The following is a 22,306-nucleotide window of genomic DNA, read 5'->3' as shown; positions in this document are numbered from 1 at the left end:
CCTGCACTGAAAATATTTACTCAAACTTAAGAAAACGTTATCAAATATCTTACCGAAATAACTTTGGAGTAAACGCAACTGCAAAGTGTGCAATATGATATTTCTTGATGCCCTTTGATTTTGGAGTGGAGGTTTAGAAATGAAAATGAGGGCAGAGCAATAAAAGACAAATGAAAACTTTGAATGTAATAAAAATTTGCACAGTGTGTAAATGAAAATGTACACTTTCAGCTTAATGACAAAAAAATAACAGTTCCTTTTAGAAACATAGAGAGGGACAGAAGATGGATGTTTCTGCCATGAAGAGGGAAAAAGAACAGGCCCATAGAAAGGTGCCCAGTATCTCTGGTGACATTGAAGATACAAATTAAAGCAGTAATACAGCAACTGAGAGGTACTAAGTTGGCTCTTCTGGATAAATACAAACATGTAAGAGTCTTGGAAGCATCTAAACAAGTTCATATTTTTTAATTCCTTACTGGAAAAACGAAATAGTGCTATTATCCTATCTCTTTTTTTCTGATTGTCTATCTTTCATTTTGAAATGTGTATACATAATACGATTCTTGTATGAGATAAATCATATGATATTTTTGCTTCTGAGTCAATTTTACTTCACTTGACAGTTTGGACTCAAGGTGCATCTGTTGTTCTTCAGTTGGCTCAACAATAGAGATATTTGAGCAGGATACATTTCAGGATATATATAAAAAGAAACACAGTGACATGGCAATTCAATCCCCAGTCACAGGCTCCTTCAAATTTAAAGCAGGTACTCAAACCTGCTCTTGTGTGGTAGGATGCACCGAGGTCTCAAGCTAGTGAAGTCCCAGTGTCAACCATGAGGTGAACGGAGATAGGATTTCACATGGATGTTTGACTGGTATTCAGACTTAGATGTACTTGCTGAATGGTACTCTGCCATGACAAGATGGCAAGTATTGACGGAAGTTACAACTTGATGAATTTGGATAACTGTGTACACAGGCAAGAAGGCTGACTCAGATGTTCACACCCTGACAGAGGAATGAGGAAACCCAAGTAGGTAAATTCCCAGAGACAGAGCCGAAAAGGGGTTCTCAGAGCAACCACAAGTGTCTTCTTGTGAGCTGGAGTCAGTTTTGCATACAGACACTGTGGGAGGTATGTGAAGGTCTACACAGCACGTTTAATGTGCAAAGTGTCACTGAGGGCACACTTCACAGGAGTATTTTAATTCTGGTCGAATTTTACGTCAATCAACATAGCTAGTCAGTAGAAGTGATCTTCAACTGAAAGCAGTGATTCTTCCATGGAATGGAGAACCGTTTTGTGCAAATTTCGTAATTTTTGTGTTTATCAAGATAAAACAGTATACTTCTGGTTAACATACGTTTCATATTTCTGAACAAGTGTTCAGAGTAAAACGGCAGTTGAAATTAAACAGAAAAAAAATCTTAAATATAGCTCAAATTTAAGCAAAATGTAAAATTAGTAGTAAAGGTGCACAAGAGACACTACTTTATTTACTCTATGACCTATAAAATGAGGATACCTTTTGCTCCTTTAGTATTGCTTACAATTTGTTCTAATTTTTAGTATCTTTAATCAAACTGGATGAACAGTGGAAACTCACCATGTTCCGTTTGAAGTGTTTCTGCAAAACATATTTTGATGGAATCAGTGAAAGATCATATAAATGCAATTACAAATGATCAAAAACTAGCAGTTTTAGAAAAATAAATCAACATAAGGATTAGTAAATAAAGATAGTGAATGAGATATTAAATTATAGAGATACAGTGACATAGGGAGAAACAAGATGATTGTCGGATTTTTAAAACTAAGTCTGTATCAAAATCCCAAATACATCCTACTTCGAAAACATCAAGAAGGAGGGATTACAAAATGATTACAAATAACTGTAGCAAGATTGTAATTAGTTCATAAAATATTATTAAAATTTACCTTTGTCCTTTCTGAGTTGTTCTGAAAATGAAAACATACTGAACTCACAATCAAATAGAAACCAAATCATTCTAATATCACTGATATTCAGTGAGTGCTTTGCAGTGCTCAGCAGACAATTAGTAGATATGCTTGGAAGGGTAACATGAGATTAGAGGCAGGACACATTTCTTGTTTTTTAGAGCTGCTTACTCCATAGGTAGAAGTTAAAGCAAAGCGACTCTCACATCAGTTTGCCATTGTATTTATTAGTTTTTGGCCAGGACCCTGAAGGTACCGGGACACTAATAGAGAGATGCAGATCTTGGCTGTGAGGAAACGCTACCCACACACACTAATGAGAATTTATAAACAAAAAATGGGGAGGAAGTGTGGGAAATAGTGTACCGAAATTTAAATTGTGTATATTCTCAGGGGAAAGGTGAAGTAGTGCTATTTTCTCTGTCTGTCTCTTTCCTATCATTTAGCTTTCTTTTGCTTTTGTGCTTCTATTGAGTTTCCATGGAGGAGAATCCATGTGACGTTTTACCGGAATTATATTACTTATGATTACAGTCTCAGGGTGCATCTATTTCTTTATGGGAGAATCAAAAATACTGGCATTTCATGGGCAAATTTTCAGTGAAATAGACATGCCCCAACATTTCCATTCCCAGTGTGGACTCCTTCAAATGTCAAAGCAAGCCTGAATCACGTAATTGTACAGGATTGTGGATGAAAACAGTATTTACTGTAGCACAAACTGGGAAGAATCCCTAAGTCCATAGGTAAAGGGTTAAAAACCATTGCACATACTCATCCAGTAGAGTGTTATTTACAAAGAAAACTAAAGTACTGGCACACATTGCAACGTGTCAAATGTGGAAAACTCTATACATGTGAAAGTAGGCAGCCGCAAAATGTCATATACTTTGTAGTGTCCTTGATGTGTGGTAAGCCGAGCAGAAGATTCCATAGAAAAAGCAGAATAGTGACTGTCAAAAGCTGAGTTAAGTGTAGGAAAGCAGACCTTACTCCTCATGATGCCCGGAGGGCACTGGCTCCCGCTCTGGGAGCTACAAGCATGTGAGTGGCACAGCCCTGAAGTGTACTGCAAGTTACTGAATGTGTGCTGTAGAGGGCCTGACTCAGCTCACCATGGCTTTCACCTCAATTAAAGCCACTAATCAGTACACACCATCATGAAATGAAATATGAAAGCGTCAACTCAGACAGTGAAGAACTGGCCTAGCTTAAGTACCATAATTTGTAGACATGTGATGCTGAAATATCTTCCTAGTTACCTCTAAACTATCTTTTATTTTCCTGAACTAGTAGTTACAGAAAAATTTGGCAGTTGACAAAACAAATAGCAAATCTTTTAAAACCGATGAATTTAAACAAACAAACAACAACAACAACAACAAAAAAAAAAAACTCCTAAATGAGTGTTAGAAGTGTGCCAGAGGCAATGGGGCATTTATCATAAATCTTGAAGATGAAGATTTCCTTCACATCTTTGTTACTGATAAAGTTATGGCTCTATCGGTAATATCCTTATGAGAGGAAATCAAGATTAGAAAAATCACCATTTTCTCTTCTAAGTGCAGTTTCAAAACTAATAAAGAATATTGAGGAAATCAGTGAAGTAATTTACAATTGCAATCAAAAATAATCAAAAAAATAGATGTGGCGAAAAGTGAATTAAGGTTTACAGAAGTAATTAAATATAAATAGAATATTTAAAGGATTTTTGTTATTAAAACAGATAAAAATTATTAACTGATACTCCTAGAACGTAATAACGAATAGCATAAAGATAAAACTGTAGTCATCCCTACCTGTATGAAGGTTGTATTTTGTACTTAAAGTGTTATTAAAACTCACCCTTCTCTTCTTTGAGTTGATCTGATAAAATAAAAACATACAAAAATCACAGTGAAACATAAACGAAGTGATTCTAACGTGATTGATGGTTCTTGAATGCTCCTCTGCACTAGGCTTTATTCAAATGTTTTAAAGGGCATCGTGTTTACCATCTATCATGCTCAGAAACTAAATTAGTAAGCACATGTGGAAGAGTACCACGATATTAGTGGAAGGACACCCGTCTTGTCAATTTTCACAATTTTTGTTCTCGAGTTAAACCTTTCTGAAATGGGAGTCTGACAGTATTTTGCCATTTTATGTATTTATTTCGCAAGGGCCCTGAAGGAACAGTGATGACCTCGATATGTCTGTGAGAGCAGAGTGTGAACCAGACACATACTCTAATATTTCTTTTTGTGGTAGATGAATCTTGTCATCATCTACTACTGTCAAGTGATGATTTTATATAACAAATATTATGCCTCTATAGCACCTGCATAACTCCAAGCTTTATTGAAAAATAGCCTTTCATCTTCCATTACAAACATGTCTTTCCAAAGCTGAGTTGGTGATGCATTAATATCTAGACGTATATTCCCTTCAAGAGAATTTGACACCCTCAGTCTGCGAATGTGGCTTGATAAACATTAAGGTTCACTGTAGGATGATTAGCTATACTGACAGACATTATTTTGCGGCACATCTAAGTAGCAGGCTGTGAAAGATTTTCAGAGCAATTTATTCATTATAAAGAAGTATTAGTGAGCTGAGTTTTGTGTGCTACACAGCTTTCTGAGAAGTAAGGTTATGCACCTGTGAAGTCCGGTGAGGAAAATCATGTCAGTGGCTGTGACTGGCCCGATGACTAAACTCCACGGGACGTACTAACACCCCATCACCTTTTACATAGATGACTGAAGAACCTGCCATGTTTTTTTATGGCACAATTTATTTCCTCTTTTCTTTTCTGTTCCTCCAATGGTTCTCTGCTTTGTACTGATACCTCATTTACTGGCTCCTCTATGTTTTCAGCACCTTTCCTGCTTATGTCCACTCATTCTCTTTCACTTTGTTTGTTGTCATCTTCATAATGAAATTCTCATATTATCAGACAAATTTAAAAAATGTAAAATTATAATTCTGTTTGCTACTGATTTTCAATAATGTACTGCAATGGGTTCTAAACATTTCTTTTTTCAGATTTTATTTAAATATATACAAGGGGAGAGAATATAAGTTGTTTGTATATTTTAATTTTAAAGAGAAATGTTTTACTATATCAAAAGGACTCTGTGTGAAGGAAGACTCTTTCATTACCATGTTGCAATGTACAAGTAGTTAATGTCCTTTGAAAATGACCACATTTCTGAGAAAAATCCCTGCCTAGAAAAAAATCTCTGTGGTATAAATGAGCCTCTGATGCATATCTTTGTATTTTCCTGCACTGAAAATATTTACTCAAACTTAAGAAAACGTTATCAAATATCTTACCGAAATAACTTTGGAGTAAACGCAACTGCAAAGTGTGCAATATGATATTTCTTGATGCCCTTTGATTTTGGAGTGGAGGTTTAGAAATGAAAATGAGGGCAGAGCAATAAAAGACAAATGAAAACTTTGAATGTAATAAAAATTTGCACAGTGTGTAAATGAAAATGTACACTTTCAGCTTAATGACAAAAAAATAACAGTTCCTTTTAGAAACATAGAGAGGGACAGAAGATGGATGTTTCTGCCATGAAGAGGGAAAAAGAACAGGCCCATAGAAAGGTGCCCAGTATCTCTGGTGACATTGAAGATACAAATTAAAGCAGTAATACAGCAACTGAGAGGTACTAAGTTGGCTCTTCTGGATAAATACAAACATGTAAGAGTCTTGGAAGCATCTAAACAAGTTCATATTTTTTAATTCCTTACTGGAAAAACGAAATAGTGCTATTATCCTATCTCTTTTTTTCTGATTGTCTATCTTTCATTTTGAAATGTGTATACATAATACGATTCTTGTATGAGATAAATCATATGATATTTTTGCTTCTGAGTCAATTTTACTTCACTTGACAGTTTGGACTCAAGGTGCATCTGTTGTTCTTCAGTTGGCTCAACAATAGAGATATTTGAGCAGGATACATTTCAGGATATATATAAAAAGAAACACAGTGACATGGCAATTCAATCCCCAGTCACAGGCTCCTTCAAATTTAAAGCAGGTACTCAAACCTGCTCTTGTGTGGTAGGATGCACCGAGGTCTCAAGCTAGTGAAGTCCCAGTGTCAACCATGAGGTGAACGGAGATAGGATTTCACATGGATGTTTGACTGGTATTCAGACTTAGATGTACTTGCTGAATGGTACTCTGCCATGACAAGATGGCAAGTATTGACGGAAGTTACAACTTGATGAATTTGGATAACTGTGTACACAGGCAAGAAGGCTGACTCAGATGTTCACACCCTGACAGAGGAATGAGGAAACCCAAGTAGGTAAATTCCCAGAGACAGAGCCGAAAAGGGGTTCTCAGAGCAACCACAAGTGTCTTCTTGTGAGCTGGAGTCAGTTTTGCATACAGACACTGTGGGAGGTATGTGAAGGTCTACACAGCACGTTTAATGTGCAAAGTGTCACTGAGGGCACACTTCACAGGAGTATTTTAATTCTGGTCGAATTTTATGTCAATCAACATAGCTAGTCAGTAGAAGTGATCTTCAACTGAAAGCAGTGATTCTTCCATGGAATGGAGAACCGTTTTGTGCAAATTTCGTAATTTTTGTGTTTATCAAGATAAAACAGTATACTTCTGGTTAACATACGTTTCATATTTCTGAACAAGTGTTCAGAGTAAAACGGCAGTTGAAATTAAACAGAAAAAAAATCTTAAATATAGCTCAAATTTAAGCAAAATGTAAAATTAGTAGTAAAGGTGCACAAGAGACACTACTTTATTTACTCTATGACCTATAAAATGAGGATACCTTTTGCTCCTTTAGTATTGCTTACAATTTGTTCTAATTTTTAGTATCTTTAATCAAACTGGATGAACAGTGGAAACTCACCATGTTCCGTTTGAAGTGTTTCTGCAAAACATATTTTGATGGAATCAGTGAAAGATCATATAAATGCAATTACAAATGATCAAAAACTAGCAGTTTTAGAAAAATAAATCAACATAAGGATTAGTAAATATAGATAGTGAATGAGATATTAAATTATAGAGATACAGTGACATAGGGAGAAACAAGATGATTGTCGGATTTTTAAAACTAAGTCTGTATCAAAATCCCAAATACATCCTACTTCGAAAACATCAAGAAGGAGGGATTACAAAATGATTACAAATAACTGTAGCAAGATTGTAATTAGTTCATAAAATATTATTAAAATTTACCTTTGTCCTTTCTGAGTTGTTCTGAAAATGAAAACATACTGAACTCACAATCAAATAGAAACCAAATCATTCTAATATCACTGATATTCAGTGAGTGCTTTGCAGTGCTCAGCAGACAATTAGTAGATATGCTTGGAAGGGTAACATGAGATTAGAGGCAGGACACATTTCTTGTTTTTTAGAGCTGCTTACTCCATAGGTAGAAGTTAAAGCAAAGCGACTCTCACATCAGTTTGCCATTGTATTTATTAGTTTTTGGCCAGGACCCTGAAGGTACCGGGACACTAATAGAGAGATGCAGATCTTGGCTGTGAGGAAACGCTACCCACACACACTAATGAGAATTTATAAACAAAAAATGGGGAGGAAGTGTGGGAAATAGTGTACCGAAATTTAAATTGTGTATATTCTCAGGGGAAAGGTGAAGTAGTGCTATTTTCTCTGTCTGTCTCTTTCCTATCATTTAGCTTTCTTTTGCTTTTGTGCTTCTATTGAGTTTCCATGGAGGAGAATCCATGTGACGTTTTACCGGAATTATATTACTTATGATTACAGTCTCAGGGTGCATCTATTTCTTTATGGGAGAATCAAAAATACTGGCATTTCATGGGCAAATTTTCAGTGAAATAGACATGCCCCAACATTTCCATTCCCAGTGTGGACTCCTTCAAATGTCAAAGCAAGCCTGAATCACGTAATTGTACAGGATTGTGGATGAAAACAGTATTTACTGTAGCACAAACTGGGAAGAATCCCTAAGTCCATAGGTAAAGGGTTAAAAACCATTGCACATACTCATCCAGTAGAGTGTTATTTACAAAGAAAACTAAAGTACTGGCACACATTGCAACGTGTCAAATGTGGAAAACTCTATACATGTGAAAGTAGGCAGCCGCAAAATGTCATATACTTTGTAGTGTCCTTGATGTGTGGTAAGCCGAGCAGAAGATTCCATAGAAAAAGCAGAATAGTGACTGTCAAAAGCTGAGTTAAGTGTAGGAAAGCAGACCTTACTGCTCATGATGCCCGGAGGGCACTGGCTCCCGCTCTGGGAGCTACAAGCATGTGAGTGGCACAGCCCTGAAGTGTACTGCAAGTTACTGAATGTGTGCTGTAGAGGGCCTGACTCAGCTCACCATGGCTTTCACCTCAATTAAAGCCACTAATCAGTACACACCATCATGAAATGAAATATGAAAGCGTCAACTCAGACAGTGAAGAACTGGCCTAGCTTAAGTACCATAATTTGTAGACATGTGATGCTGAAATATCTTCCTAGTTACCTCTAAACTATCTTTTATTTTCCTGAACTAGTAGTTACAGAAAAATTTGGCAGTTGACAAAACAAATAGCAAATCTTTTAAAACCGATGAATTTAAACAAACAAACAACAACAACAACAACAACAAAAAAAAACTCCTAAATGAGTGTTAGAAGTGTGCCAGAGGCAATGGGGCATTTATCATAAATCTTGAAGATGAAGATTTCCTTCACATCTTTGTTACTGATAAAGTTATGGCTCTATCGGTAATATCCTTATGAGAGGAAATCAAGATTAGAAAAATCACCATTTTCTCTTCTAAGTGCAGTTTCAAAACTAATAAAGAATATTGAGGAAATCAGTGAAGTAATTTACAATTGCAATCAAAAATAATCAAAAAAATAGATGTGGCGAAAAGTGAATTAAGGTTTACAGAAGTAATTAAATATAAATAGAATATTTAAAGGATTTTTGTTATTAAAACAGATAAAAATTATTAACTGATACTCCTAGAACGTAATAATGAATAACATAAAGATAAAACTGTAGTCATCCCTACCTGTATGAAGGTTGTATTTTGTACTTAAAGTGTTATTAAAACTCACCCTTCTCTTCTTTGAGTTGATCTGATAAAATAAAAACATACAAAAATCACAGTGAAACATAAACGAAGTGATTCTAACGTGATTGATGGTTCTTGAATGCTCCTCTGCACTAGGCTTTATTCAAATGTTTTAAAGGGCATCGTGTTTACTATCTATCATGCTCAGAAACTAAATTAGTAAGCACATGTGGAAGAGTACCACGAGATTAGAGGAAGGACACCTGTTTGTTAATTTTCACAATTTTTGTTCTCGAGTTAAACCTTTCTGAAATGGGAGTCTGACAGTATTTTGCCATTTTATGTATTTATTTCGCAAGGGCCCTGAAGGAACAGTGATGACCTCGATATGTCTGTGAGAGCAGAGTGTGAACCAGACACATACTCTAATATTTCTTTTTGTGGTAGATGAATCTTGTCATCATCTACTACTGTCAAGTGATGATTTTATATAACAAATAATATGCCTCTATAGCACCTGCATTACTCCAAACTTTATTGAAAAATAGCCTTTCATCTTCCATTACAAACATGTCTTTCCAAAGCTGAATTGATGATGCATTAATATCTAGACGTATATTCCCACCAAGAGAATTTGACACCCTCAGTCTGCGAATGTGGCTTGATAAACATTAAGGTTCACTGTAGGATGATTAGCTATACTGACAGACATTATTTTGCGGCACATCTAAGTAGCAGGCTGTGAAAGATTTTCAGAGCAATTTATTCATTATAAAGAAGTATTAGTGAGCTGAGTTTTGTGTGCTACACAGCTTTCTGAGAAGTAAGGTTATGCACCTGTGAAGTCCGGTGAGGAAAATCATGTCAGTGGCTGTGACTGGCCCGATGACTAAACTCCACGGGACGTACTAACACCCCATCACCTTTTACATAGATGACTGAAGAACCTGCCATGTTTTTTTTATGGCACAATTTATTTCCTCTTTTCTTTTCTGTTCCTCCAGTGGTTCTCTGCTTTGTACTGATACCACATTTACTGGCTCCTCTATGTTTTCAGCACCTTTCCTGCTTATGTCCACTCATTCTCATTCACTTTGTTTGTTGTCATCTTCAAAATGAAATTCTCATATTATCAGACAAATTTAACAAATGTAAAACTATAATTCTGTTTGCTACTGATTTTCAATAATGTACTGCAATGGGTTCTAAACATTTCTTTTGTCAGATTTTATTTAAATATATACAAGAGGAGAGAATATAAGTTGTTTGTATATTTTAATTTTAAAGTGAAATGTTTTACTATATCAAAAGGGCTCTGTGTGAAGGAAGACTCTTTCATTACCATGTTGCAATGTACAAGTAGTTACTGTCCTTTGAAAATGACCACATTTCTGAGAAAAATCCCTGCCTAGAAAAAAATCTCTGTGGTATTAATGAGCCTCTGATGCATATCTTTGTATTTTCTTGCACTGAAAATATTTACTCAAACTTAAGAAAAGGTTATCAAATATCTTCCCGAAATAACTTTGGAGTAAACGCAACTGCAAAGTGTGCAATATGATATTTCTTGATGCCCTTTGATTTTGGAGTGGAGGTTTAGAAATGAAAATGAGGCCAGAGCAATAAAAGACAAATGAAAACTTTGAATGTAATAAAAATTTGCACAGTGTGTAAATGAAAATGTACACTTTCAGCTTAATGACAAAAAAATAACAGTTCCTTTTAGAAACATAGAAGAGAGAGAAGATGGATGTTTCTGCCACGAAGAGGGAAAAAGAACAGGCCCATAGAAAGGTGCCCAGTATCTCTGGTGACATTGAAGATGCAAATTAAAGCAGTAATACAACATCTGAGAGGTACTAAGGTGGCTCTTCTGGATAAATACAAACATGCAAGAGTCTTGGAAGCATCCAAACAAGTTCATATTTTGTACTTCCTTACTGGAAAAACGAAATAGTGCTATTATCCTATCTCTTTTTTTCTGATTGTCTATCTTTCATTTTGAAATGTGTATACATAATACGATTCTTGTATGAGATAAATCATATGATATTTTTGCTTCTGAGTCAGTTTTACTTCACTTGACAGTTTGGACTCAAGGTGCATCTGTTGTTTGTCAATTGGCTCAACAATAGAGATATTTGAGCAGGATACATTTCAGGATATATATAAAAAGAAACACAGTGACATGGCAATTCAATCCCCAGTCACAGGCTCCTTCAAATTTAAAGCAGGTACTCAAACCTGCTCTTGTGTGGTAGGATGCACCGAGGTCTCAAGCTAGTGAAGTCCCAGTGTCAACCATGAGGTGAACGGAGATAGGATTTCACATGGATGTTTGACTGGTATTCAGACTTAGATGTACTTGCTGAATGGTACTCTGCCATGACAAGATGGCAAGTATTGACGGAAGTTACAACTTCATGAATTTGGATAACTGTGTACACAGGCAAGAAGGCTGACTCAGATGTTCACACCCTGACAGAGGAATGAGGAAACCCAAGTAGGTAAATTCCCAGAGACAGAGCCGAAAAGGGGTTCTCAGAGCAACCACAAGTGTCTTCTTGTGAGCTGGAGTCAGTTTTGCATACTGACTCTCTGGGAGGTATGTGAAGGTCTACACAGCACGTTTAATGTGCAAAGTGTCACTGGACAGTACACTTCACAGAAGTATTTTAATTCTGGTCGAGTTTTACATCAATAAAAATAGCTAGTCAGTAGAAGTGTTCTTCACCTGAAAAGAGTGATTCTTCCATGGAATGGAGAACGTTTTGTGGAAATTTCTTAATTTTTGTGTTTATCAAGATAAAACAGTATACTTCTGGTTAACATACCTTTCATATTTCTGAACAAGTGCTCAGAGTAAAACGGCAGTTGAAATTAAACTGAAAAAAATCTTAAATATAGCTCAAATTTAAGCAAAATGTAAAATTAGTAGTAAAGGTGCACAAGAGACACTACTTTATTTACTCTATGACCTATAAAATGAGGATACCTTTTGCTCCTTTACTATTGCTTACAATTTGTTCTAATTTTCAGTATCTTTAATCAAACTGGATGAACAGTGGAAACTCACCATGTTTCGTTTGAAGTGTTTCTGCAAAACATATTTTGATGGAATCAGTGAGAGATCATATAAATGCAATCACAAATGATCACAAACTAGCAGTTTTAGAAAAATAAATCAACGTAAGTATTAGTAAATAAAGATAGTGAATGAGATAGTAAATGATAGAGAGACAGTGACATAGGGAGAAACAAGATGATTGACGGATTTTTAAAACTAAGTCTGTATCAAAATCACAAATAGATCCTACTTCGAAAACTTCAAGAAGGAGGGATTACAAAATGATTACAAATAACTGTAGCAAGATTGTAATTAGTTCATAAAATATTATTAAAATTTACCTTTGTCCTTTCTGAGTTGTTCTGAAAATGAAAACATACCGAACTCACAATCAAATAGAAACCAAATCATTCTAATATCACTGATATTCAGTGAGTGCTTTGCAGTGCTCAGCAGACAATTAGTAGATATGCTTGGAAGGGTAACATGAGATTAGAGGCAGGACACATTTCTTGTTTTTTAGAGCTGCTTACTCCATAGGTAGAAGTTAAAGCAAAGCGACTCTCACATCAGTTTGCCATTGTATTTATTAGTTTTTGGCCAGGACCCTGAAGGTACCGGGACACTAATAGAGAGATGCAGATCTTGGCTGTGAGGAAATGCTACCCACACACACTAATGAGAATTTATAAACAAAAAATGGGGAGGAAGTGTGGGAAATAGTGTACCGAAATTTAAATTGTGTATATTCTCAGGGGAAAGGTGAAGTAGTGCTATTTTCTCTGTCTGTCTCTTTCCTATCATTTAGCTTTCTTTTGCTTTTGTGCTTCTATTGAGTTTCCATGGAGGAGAATCCATGTGACGTTTTACCAGAATTATATTACTTTTGATTACAGTCTCAGGGTGCATCTATTTCTTTATGGGAGAATCAAAAGTACTGGCATTTCATGGGCAAATTTTCAGTGAAATAGACATGCCCCAACATTTCCATTCCCAGTGTGGACTCCTTCAAATGTCAAAGCAAGCCTGAATCACGTAATTGTACAGGATTGTGGATGAAAACAGTATTTACTGTAGCACAAACTGCTAAGAATCCCTAAGTCCATAGGTAAAGGGTTAAAAACAATTGCACATACTCATCCAGTAGAGTGTTATTTACAAAGAAAACTAAAGTACTGGCACACATTACAACGTGTCAAATGTGGAAAACTCTATACATGTGAAAGTAGGCAGCCACAAAATGTCATATACTTTGTAGTGTCCTTGATGTGTGGTAAGCCGAGCAGAAGATTCCATAGAAAAAGCAGAATAGTGACTGTCAAAGGCTGAGTTAAGTGTAGGAAAGCAGACCTGACTGCTCATGATGCCCGGAGTGCACCGGCTCCCGCTCTGGGATCTACAAGCATGTGAGTGGCACAGCCCTGAAGTGTACTGCAAGTTACTGAATGTGTGCTGTAGAGGGCCTGACTCAGCTCACCATGGTTTCACCTCAACTAAAGCCACTAATCAGTACATGCCATCATGAAATGAAATATGAAAGCGTCAACTCAGACAGTGAAGAACTGGCCTAGCTTAAGTACCATAATTTGTAGACATGTGATGCTGAAATATCTTCCTAGTTACCTCTAAACTATCTTTTGCTTTCCTGAACTAGTAGTTACAGAAAAATTTGGCAGTTGACAAAACAAATAGCAAATCTTTTAAAACAGATGAATTTAAACAACAACAAGAAAAAAAAAAAAACCAAAAAAAAAAAAAAAAAAAAAAAAAAAAAAAAAAAAAACCTCCTAAATGAGTGTTAGAAGTGTGCCAGAGGCAATGGGGCATTTATCATAAATCTTGAAGATGAAGATTTCCTTCACATCTTTGTTACTGATAAAGTTATGGCTCTATCGGTAATATCCTTATGAGAGGAAATCAAGATTAGAAAAATCACCATTTTCTCTTAAGTGCAGGTTCAAAACTAATAAAGAATATTGAGGAAATCAGTGAAGTAATTTACAATTGCAATCAAAAATGATCAAAAAATAGATGTGGCGAAAAGTGAATTAAGGTTTACAGAAGTAATTTAATATAAATAGAATATTTAAAGGATTTTAGTTATTAAAATAGATAAAAATTACTAACTGATACTCCGAGAACGTAGTAATGAATAGCATAAAGATAAAACTGTAGTCATCCATACCTGTAAGAAGGTTGTATTTTGTACTTAAAGTGTTATTAAAACTCACCCTTCTCTTCTTTGAGTTGATCTGATAAAATAAAAACATACAAAAATCACAGTGAAACATAAACGAAGTGATTCTAATGTGATTGATAGTTCTTGAATGCTCCTCTGCACCAGGCTTTATTCAAATGTTTTAAAGGGCATCGTGTTTACCATCTACCATGCTCAGAAACTAAATTAGTAAGCACATGTGGAAGAGTACCACGATATTAGTGGAAGGACACCCGTCTTGTCAATTTTCACAATTTCTTGTTCCCGAGTTAAACCTTTCTGAAATGGGAGTCTGACAGTATTTTGCCATTTTATGTATTTATTTCGCAAGGGCCCTGAAGGAACAGTGATGACCTCGATATGTCTGTGAGAGCAGAGTGTGAACCAGACACATACTCTAATATTTCTTTTTGTGGTAGATGAATCTTGTCATCATCTACTACTGTCAAGTGATGATTTTATATAACAAATATTATGCCTCTATAGCACCTGCATAACTCCAAGCTTTATTGAAAAATAGCCTTTCATCTTCCATTACAAACATGTCTTTCCAAAGCTGAGTTGGTGATGCATTAATATCTAGACGTATATTCCCTTCAAGAGAATTTGACACCCTCAGTCTGCGAATGTGGCTTGATAAACATTAAGGTTCAGTGTAGGATGATTAGCTATACTGACAGACATTATTTTGCGGCACATCTAAGTAGCAGGCTGTGAAAGATTTTCAGAGCAATTTATTCATTATAAAGAAGTATTAGTGAGCTGAGTTTTGTGTGCTACACAGCTTTCTGAGAAGTAAGGTTATGCACCTGTGAAGTCCGGTGAGGAAAATCATGTCAGTGGCTGTGACTGCCCCGATGACTAAACTCCACGGGACGTACTAACACCCCATCACCTTTTACATAGATGACTGAAGAACCTGCCATGTTTTTTTATGGCACAATTTATTTCCTCTTTTCTTTTCTGTTCCTCCAGTGGTTCTCTGCTTTGTACTGATACCACAGTTACTGGCTCCTCTATGTTTTCAGCACCTTTCCTGCTTATGTCCACTCATTCTCATTCACTTTGTTTGTTGTCATCTTCAAAATGAAATTCTCATATTATCAGACAAATTTAACAAATGTAAAACTATAATTCTGTTTGCTACTGATTTTCAATAATGTACTGCAATGGGTTCTAAACATTTCTTTTGTCAGATTTTATTTAAATATATACAAGAGGAGAGAATATAAGTTGTTTGTATATTTTAATTTTAAAGTGAAATGTTTTACTATATCAAAAGGACTCTGTTTGAAGGAAGACTCTTTCATTACCATGTTGCAATGTACAAGTAGTTACTGTCCTTTGAAAATGACCACATTTCTGAGAAAAATCCCTGCCTAGAAAAAAATCTCTGTGGTATAAATGAGCCTCTGATGCATATCTTTGTATTTTCTTGCACTGAAAATATTTACTCAAACTTAAGAAAAGGTTATCAAATATCTTACTGAAATAACTTTGGAGTAAACGCAACTGCAAAGTGTGCAATATGATATTTCTTGATGCCCTTTGATTTTGGAGTGGAGGTTTAGAAATGAAAATGAGGCCAGAGCAATAAAAGACAAATGAAAACTTTGAATGTAATAAAAATTTGCACAGTGTGTAAATGAAAATGTACACTTTCAGCTTAATGACAAAAAAATAACAGTTCCTTTTAGAAACATAGAGAGAGAGAGAAGATGGATGTTTCTGCCACGAAGAGGGAAAAAGAACAGGCCCATAGAAAGGTGCCCAGTATCTCTGGTGACATTGAAGATGCAAATTAAAGCAGTAATACAACATCTGAGAGGTACTAAGGTGGCTCTTCTGGATAAATACAAACATGCAAGAGTCTTGGAAGCATCCAAACAAGTTCATATTTTGTACTTCCTTACTGGAAAAACGAAATAGTGCTATTATCCTATCTCTTTTTTCTGATTGTCTATCTTTCATTTTGAAATGTATATACATAATACGATTCTTGTATGAGATAAATCATATGATATTTTTGCTTCTGAGTCAGTTTTACTTCACTTGACAGTTTGGACTCAAGGTGCATCTGTTGTTTGTCAATTGGCTCAACAATAGAGATATTTGAGCAGGATACATTTCAGGATATATATAAAAAGAAACACAGTGACATGGCAATTCAATCCCCAGTCACAGGCTCCTTCAAATTTAAAGCAGGTACTCAAACCTGCTCTTGTGTGGTAGGATGCACCGAGGTCTCAAGCTAGTGAAGTCCCAGTGTCAACCATGAGGTGAACGGAGATAGGATTTCACATGGATGTTTGACTGGTATTCAGACTTAGATGTACTTGCTGAATGGTACTCTGCCATGACAAGATGGCAAGTATTGACGGAAGATACAACTTGATGAATTTGGATAACTGTGTACACAGGCAAGAAGGCTGACTCAGATGTTCACACCCTGACAGAGGAATGAGGAAACCCAAGTAGGTAAATTCCCAGAGACAGAGCCGAAAAGGGGTTCTCAGAGCAACCACAAGTGTCTTCTTGTGAGCTGGAGTCAGTTTTGCATACTGACTCTCTGGGAGGTATGTGAAGGTCTACACAGCACGTTTAATGTGCAAAGGGTCACTGGACAGTACACTTCACAGGAGTATTTTAATTCTGGTCGAGTTTTACATCAATAAAAATAGCTAGTCAGTAGAAGTGTTCTTCACCTGAAAAGAGTGATTCTTCCATGGAATGGAGAACGTTTTGTGGAAATTTCTTAATTTTTGTGTTTATCAAGATAAAACAGTATACTTCTGGTTAACATACCTTTCATATTTCTGAACAAGTGCTCAGAGTAAAACGGCAGTTGAAATTAAACTGAAAAAAATCTTAAATATAGCTCAAATTTAAGCAAAATGTAAAATTAGTAGTAAAGGTGCACAAGAGACACTACTTTATTTACTCTATGACCTATAAAATGAGGATACCTTTTGCTCCTTTAGTATTGCTTACAATTTGTTCTAATTTTCAGTATCTTTAATCAAACTGGATGAACAGTGGAAACTCACCATGTTTCGTTTGAAGTGTTTCTGCAAAACATATTTTGATGGAATCAGTGAGAGATCATATAAATGCAATCACAAATGATCACAAACTAGCAGTTTTAGAAAAATAAATCAACGTAAGTATTAGTAAATAAAGATAGTGAATGAGATAGTAAATGATAGAGAGACAGTGACATAGGGAGAAACAAGATGATTGACGGATTTTTAAAACTAAGTCTGTATCAAAATCACAAATAGATCCTACTTCGAAAACTTCAAGAAGGAGGGATTACAAAATGATTACAAATAACTGTAGCAAGATTGTAATTAGTTCATAAAATATTATTAAAATTTACCTTTGTCCTTTCTGAGTTGTTCTGAAAATGAAAACATACCGAACTCACAATCAAATAGAAACCAAATCATTCTAATATCACTGATATTCAGTGAGTGCTTTGCAGTGCTCAGCAGACAATTAGTAGATATGCTTGGAAGGGTAACATGAGATTAGAGGCAGGACACATTTCTTGTTTTTTAGAGCTGCTTACTCCATAGGTAGAAGTTAAAGCAAAGCGAATCCCACATCAGTTTGCCATTGTATTTATTAGTTTTTGGCCAGGACCCTGAAGGTACTGGGACACTAATAGAGAGATGCAGATCTTGGCTGTGAGGAAATGCTACCCACACACACTAATGAGAATTTATAAACAAAAAATGGGGAGGAAGTGTGGGAAATAGTGTACCGAAATTTAAATTGTGTATATTCTCAGGGGAAAGGTGAAGTAGTGCTATTTTCTCTGTCTGTTTCTTTCCTATCATTTAGCTTTCTTTTGCTTTTGTGCTTCTATTGAGTTTCCATGGAGGAGAATCCATGTGACGTTTTACCAGAATTATATTACTTTTGATTACAGTCTCAGGGTGCATCTATTTCTTTATGGGAGAATCAAAAGTACTGGCATTTCATGGGCAAATTTTCAGTGAAATAGACATGCCCCAACATTTCCATTCCCAGTGTGGACTCCTTCAAATGTCAAAGCAAGCCTGAATCACGTAATTGTACAGGATTGTGGATGAAAACAGTATTTACTGTAGCACAAACTGGGAAGAATCCCTAAGTCCATAGGTAAAGGGTTAAAAACAATTGCACATACTCATCCAGTAGAGTGTTATTTACAAAGAAAACTAAAGTACTGGCACACATTACAACGTGTCAAATGTGGAAAACTCTATACATGTGAAAGTAGGCAGCCACAAAATGTCATATACTTTGTAGTGTCCTTGATGTGTGGTAAGCCGAGCAGAAGATTCCATAGAAAAAGCAGAATAGTGACTGTCAAAGGCTGAGTTAAGTGTAGGAAAGCAGACCTGACTGCTCATGATGCCCGGAGTGCACCGGCTCCCGCTCTGGGATCTACAAGCATGTGAGTGGCACAGCCCTGAAGTGTACTGCAAGTTACTGAATGTGTGCTGTAGAGGGCCTGACTCAGCTCACCATGGCTTTCACCTCAATTAAAGCCACTAATCAGTACACGCCATCATGAAATGAAATATGAAAGCGTCAACTCAGACAGTGAAGAACTGGCCTAGCTTAAGTACCATAATTTGTAGACATGTGATGCTGAAATATCTTCCTAGTTACCTCTAAACTATCTTTTGCTTTCCTGAACTAGTAGTTACAGAAAAATTTGGCAGTTGACAAAACAAATAGCAAATCTTTTAAAACAGATGAATTTAAACAACAACAAGAAAAAAAAAAACCAAAAAAAAAAAAAAAAAAAAAAAAAAAAAAAAAACCTCCTAAATGAGTGTTAGAAGTGTGCCAGAGGCAATGGGGCATTTATCATAAATCTTGAAGATGAAGATTTCCTTCACATCTTTGTTACTGATAAAGTTATGGCTCTATCGGTAATATCCTTATGAGAGGAAATCAAGATTAGAAAAATCACCATTTTCTCTTAAGTGCAGGTTCAAAACTAATAAAGAATATTGAGGAAATCAGTGAAGTAATTTACAATTGCAATCAAAAATGATCAAAAAGTAGATGTGGCGAAAAGTGAATTAAGGTTTACAGAAGTAATTTAATATAAATAGAATATTTAAAGGATTTTAGTTATTAAAATAGATAAAAATTACTGATACTCCGAGAACGTAGTAATGAATAGCATAAAGATAAAACTGTAGTCATCCATACCTGTAAGAAGGTTGTATTTTGTACTTAAAGTGTTATTAAAACTCACCCTTCTCTTCTTTGAGTTGATCTGATAAAATAAAAACATACAAAAATCACAGTGAAACATAAACGAAGTGATTCTAATGTGATTGATAGTTCTTGAATGCTCCTCTGCACCAGGCTTTATTCAAATGTTTTAAAGGGCATCGTGTTTACCATCTACCATGCTCAGAAACTAAATTAGTAAGCACATGAGGAAGAGTACCACGATATTAGAGGAAGGACACACGTCTTGTCAATTTTCACAATTTCTTGTTCCCGAGTTAAACATTTCTGAAATGGGAGTCTGACAGTATTTTGCCATTTTATGTATTTATTTCGCAAGGGCCCTGAAGGAACAGTGATGACCTCGATATGTCTGTGAGAGCAGAGTGTGAACCAGACACATACTCTAATATTTCTTTTTGTGGTAGATGAATCTTGTCATCATCTACTACTGTCAAGTGATGATTTTATATAACAAATATTATGCCTCTATAGCACCTGCATAACTCCAAGCTTTATTGAAAAATAGCCTTTCATCTTCCATTACAAACATGTCTTTCCAAAGCTGAGTTGGTGATGCATTAATATCTAGACGTATATTCCCTTCAAGAGAATTTGACACCCTCAGTCTGCGAATGTGGCTTGATAAACATTAAGGTTCAGTGTAGGATGATTAGCTATACTGACAGACATTATTTTGCGGCACATCTAAGTAGCAGGCTGTGAAAGATTTTCAGAGCAATTTATTCATTATAAAGAAGTATTAGTGAGCTGAGTTTTGTGTGCTACACAGCTTTCTGAGAAGTAAGGTTATGTACCTGTGAAGTCCGGTGAGGAAAATCATGTCAGTGGCTGTGACTGGCCCGATGACTAAACTCCACGGGACGTACTAACACCCCATCACCTTTTACATAGATGACTGAAGAACCTGCCATGTTTTTTTATGGCACAATTTATTTCCTCTTTTCTTTTCTGTTCCTCCAATGGTTCTCTGCTTTATAGTGATACCTCATTTACTGGCTCCTCTATGTTTTCAGCACCTTTTCTGCTTATGTCCACTCATTCTCATTCACTTTGTTTGTTGTCATCTTCATAATGAAATTCTCATATTATCAGACAAATTTAAAAAATGTAAAATTATAATTCTGTTTGCTACTGATTTTCAATAATGTACTGCAATGGGTTCTAAACATTTCTTTTTTCAGATTTTATTTAAATATATACAAGGGGAGAGAATATAAGTTGTTTGTATATTTTAATTTTAAAGAGAAATGTTTTACTATATCAAAAGGACTCTGTGTGAAGGAAGACTCTTTCATTACCATGTTGCAATGTACAAGTAGTTAATGTCCTTTGAAAATGACCACATTTCTGAGAAAAATCCCTGCCTAGAAAAAAATCTCTGTGGTATAAATGAGCCTCTGATGCATATCTTTGTATTTTCCTGCACTGAAAATATTTACTCAAACTTAAGAAAAGGTTATCAAATATCTTACCGAAATAACTTTGGAGTAAACGCAACTGCAAAGTGTGCAATATGATATTTCTTGATGCCCTTTGATTTTGGAGTGGAGGTTTAGAAATGAAAATGAGGCCAGAGCAATAAAAGACAAATGAAAACGTGGAATGTAATAAAAATTTGCACAGTGTGTAAATGAAAATGTACACTTTCAGCTTAATGACAAAAAAATAACAGTTCCTTTTAGAAACATAGAGAGGGACAGAAGATGGATGTTTCTGCCATGAAGAGGGAAAAAGAACAGGCCCATAGAAAGGTGCCCAGTATCTCTGGTGACATTGAAGATACAAATTAAAGCAGTAATACAGCAACTGAGAGGTACTAAGTTGGCTCTTCTGGATAAATACAAACATGTAAGAGTCTTGGAAGCATCTAAACAAGTTCATATTTTTTAATTCCTTACTGGAAAAATGAAATAGTGCTATTATCCTATCTCTTTTTTTCTGATTGTCTATCTTTCATTTTGAAATGTGTATACATAATACGATTCTTGTATGAGATAAATCATATGATATTTTTGCTTCTGAGTCAGTTTTACTTCACTTGACAGTTTGGACTCAAGGTGCATCTGTTGTTCTTCAGTTGGCTCAACAATAGAGATATTTGAGCAGGATACATTTCAGGATATATGTAAAAAGAAACACAGTGACATGGCAATTCAATCCCCAGTCACAGGCTCCTTCAAATTTAAAGCAGGTACTCAAACCTGCTCTTGTGTGGTAGGATGCACCGAGGTCTCAAGCTAGTGAAGTCCCAGTGTTAACCATGAGGTGAACGGAGATAGGATTTCACATGGATGTTTGACTGGTATTCAGACTTAGATGTACTTGCTGAATGGCACTCTGCCATGACAAGATGGCAAGTATTGACGGAAGTTACAACTTGATGAATTTGGATAACTGTGTACACAGGCAAGAAGGCTGACTCAGATGTTCACACCCTGACAGAGGAATGAGGAAACCCAAGTAGGTAAATTCCCAGAGACAGAGCCGAAAAGGGGTTCTCAGAGCAACCACAAGTGTCTTCTTGTGAGCTGGAGTCAGTTTTGCATACTGACTCTCTGGGAGGTATGTGAAGGTCTACACAGCACGTTTAATGTGCAAAGTGTCACTGGACAGTACACTTCACAGGAGTATTTTAATTCTGGTCGAGTTTTACATCAATAAAAATAGCTAGTCAGTAGAAGTGTTCTTCACCTGAAAGGAGTGATTCTTCCATGGAATGGAGAACGTTTTGTGGAAATTTCTTAATTTTTGTGTTT

General features: G+C 35.8%; 1 protein-coding gene across 1 annotated transcript in view; it reads right to left on the bottom strand.

The window, feature by feature from the left end:
- LOC134473835 (butyrophilin subfamily 1 member A1-like) overlaps window positions 1-22,306 on the bottom strand; it is a 66,758-nt gene that overhangs the window by 28,045 nt on the left and 16,407 nt on the right. Inside the window, exons 2-8 of the mRNA XM_063239512.1 lie at window positions 12,080-12,100; window positions 9,047-9,067; window positions 7,181-7,201; window positions 6,849-6,869; window positions 3,814-3,834; window positions 1,948-1,968; window positions 1,616-1,636 (exon numbers count right to left, since the gene is read on the bottom strand). Of these exons, the coding sequence (XP_063095582.1) occupies window positions 1,616-1,636; window positions 1,948-1,968; window positions 3,814-3,834; window positions 6,849-6,869; window positions 7,181-7,201; window positions 9,047-9,067; window positions 12,080-12,100 (147 nt within the window). The remainder of the gene's footprint in view (window positions 1-1,615; window positions 1,637-1,947; window positions 1,969-3,813; window positions 3,835-6,848; window positions 6,870-7,180; window positions 7,202-9,046; window positions 9,068-12,079; window positions 12,101-22,306) is intronic.

The sequence above is a fragment of the Cavia porcellus genome, unplaced genomic scaffold (assembly GCF_034190915.1).
Source record: "Cavia porcellus strain 051 isolate PalLab524CR breed Dunkin Hartley unplaced genomic scaffold, mCavPor4.1 scaffold_28, whole genome shotgun sequence".
Taxonomy (NCBI): Eukaryota; Metazoa; Chordata; class Mammalia; order Rodentia; family Caviidae; genus Cavia; species Cavia porcellus.
This window is presented reverse-complemented; position numbering and strand designations above follow the sequence as displayed.